The 2,169-nt window shown below is 55.0% G+C and overlaps 1 protein-coding gene across 1 annotated transcript in view; it reads right to left on the reverse strand.

Annotated features, from left to right (window-relative positions):
* Positions 1–587: 587 nt before the first annotated feature.
* The window catches only part of LOC116850171, a gene marked incomplete at its 3' end in the record, with an annotated part of 2,147 nt that continues 565 nt past the window's right edge, over positions 588–2,169 (reverse strand). The window contains exon 2 of the mRNA XM_032828135.1: positions 588–2,119. Coding sequence (XP_032684026.1) covers positions 588–2,119 — 1,532 coding nt within the window. The remainder of the gene's footprint in view (positions 2,120–2,169) is intronic.

The raw sequence follows: 2,169 nt of genomic DNA on the forward strand, positions 1-2,169 counted from the left end.
AGGACAAAGTGAGTCGCTTGTGTGCCGAATTAGAGCATCGAATTATGTTGGTTTCAAATGAATGCTTGCCGCAGCGGTCACCGGTCCCCGCTGACGTGAGGTTAACCGTCGAATTTGTTTGAATCTCGAACATGCCGCCCGCCTTGAAGCGACGACTTCAATTAAGCAGCGAGGACAGATTGTTCGAGAGACCTCCAGCGGGGCAGAAGACCCGCGGTGAAAATGCAAGAAAATATGGAGTGGCACAAAAACGATGCTCTATAACTAAAATTAACTTGACGAGAAGCTGACGCAAGCAACTCGAATTGACGCACGCAATTATGATTCACGCTCGCAAATCAAATTGTTCGGACCCGATTCGCCGCAGGGTGTCGCATCGCAGTCGATCGGCAGGACACAAACTTTTCCGATAGGCCTGGTGAACTGAGAGGTCGCCGTTTTTACGGAGACAACGCGAGTTAGTCCGTCCGGGCCAGGGTGGCATTGAATAACCATTCCGAGCTCCCATTTACACGGGGGGAGATTAGGGTTGCGCAAAAGAACGAGAGTTCCCTCTCGAATTGACTGCTGCACTCGTCGCCACTTACCTCTCTGATTCAACGTGTTAACGTAATCGTTATACCGTCGCCAAAATCGTTCAGTTAGTTGGTGGAGGAGTTGCCACCTTGAGATCCGATTCGCGCGCAGGTCGAGCACAGACGGTTCCGGCGGGGTGGTTATTGCCGAACCGATTAAAAAATGGACTGGCGTGAGGCTGTCGCAATCGTCAATAGTGTCTGAGAGCGGGGCGATCGGACGCGAATTTAGACACGCTTCGATTTTACACAGTAACGTCGAAAATTCTTCGAACGAGAGCGTGTGATCGCCAAGCACCCGACGCAGATGGTGCTTGACGCTTTTAACCCCGGCTTCCCAGATGCCGCCGGAATGCGGCGTGGAGGGCGGGATGAAATGCCAGTCGATTTTATCTGAGGCGAGTCGACCTTGGAGATCAGGGTCGCGTAATGCAGTTCGGTATGCTAGGTGCAGCTCTCGGTTTGCGCCGGCGAAGTTCGTGCCGTTATCCGAGTACACAGATTGTGGCAATCCACGGCGAGCGCAAAATCGAGCGAAAGCGTTAAGAAATGCTGCAGTCGAGTAGTCGGATACTAGTTCGAGATGGACAGCGCGAGACGCTAAGCATACAAATAGTGCGATGTAAGCTTTGATGGATTTAATGCCGCGGTCGGCAGAAGCGCGCACTGCGACGGGTCCGGCGTAGTCGATGCCGCAATGCAAAAAACTGCGAGACGGAGCAGTCACGCGGGTGATCGGCAAACTGCCCATCAGCTGGGTCGGCACGGCGGCGCGCTCGCGTGCGCAAGCGACGCAACGATGTATGATCGATTTGACGATAGTTCGAGCGCGAAGTACCCAATATTCGCGACAAAGCGTGCTCAAGGTGAGCTGCAACCCCGCGTGCAAGGCGCGCAGGTGAGTGTGTCTTATGATCAACGTAACGAGCGGATGCGCAGCGAGCAAGATCGGGTGACGCGAAGTTAAAACGTTGGCCGCGTTTTGAAGTCGTCCGCCAACCCGCAGCAGCCCTTCATTGTCGATAAATGGCCCCAGCGAGAGGAGCGAGCTTCTTGAGGGGAGCCCTCGCCCTTGACTGAGTTCTCGAAGCTCGCTAGCAAATAGTTCGCGTTGAGTCTGCTTGAGCCAGAAGAATCGGGAATCGTCGAATTCACGCGCGGAAAGCGTTATGCCGGGTACTCGACCGGAATCGGTTGCAACGGCGGATCGTCGACAGCATGAAACAAATTTGAGAACGTACGCGGTTACGCGAATGAGCTTAGGCCATGACGAGAATTTCTCCGCGAGATCCCACGACTTGGTAGTTCGATTTATTAGAAGCGAGTGTTTTTTTGTCTCAAGAGGAGCGTCGGCAGGCAACTCCTCTGAGTCGGTCGGCCAGAGGTCCGACGAAAGCATGAGCCACGACGGCCCTTGCCACCACAAGGGATGAGACACAAGTTCGCCTCCGAGGAGACCGCGCGACGCGCAATCCGCCGGATTGTCGGCGGTCGCAATATGCCGCCACTCGACGCCCGGCAGCCGGCCCTGCACCTCCGCGACTCTATTCGCGACGAACGTCTTCCACTTTGACGGATGCTGTCGGAGCCACGC

This window comes from Odontomachus brunneus, unplaced genomic scaffold, assembly GCF_010583005.1.
Source record: "Odontomachus brunneus isolate Ranch 3 - 2012 unplaced genomic scaffold, Obru_v1 Obru_scaffold_135, whole genome shotgun sequence".
NCBI lineage: Eukaryota > Metazoa > Arthropoda > Insecta > Hymenoptera > Formicidae > Odontomachus > Odontomachus brunneus.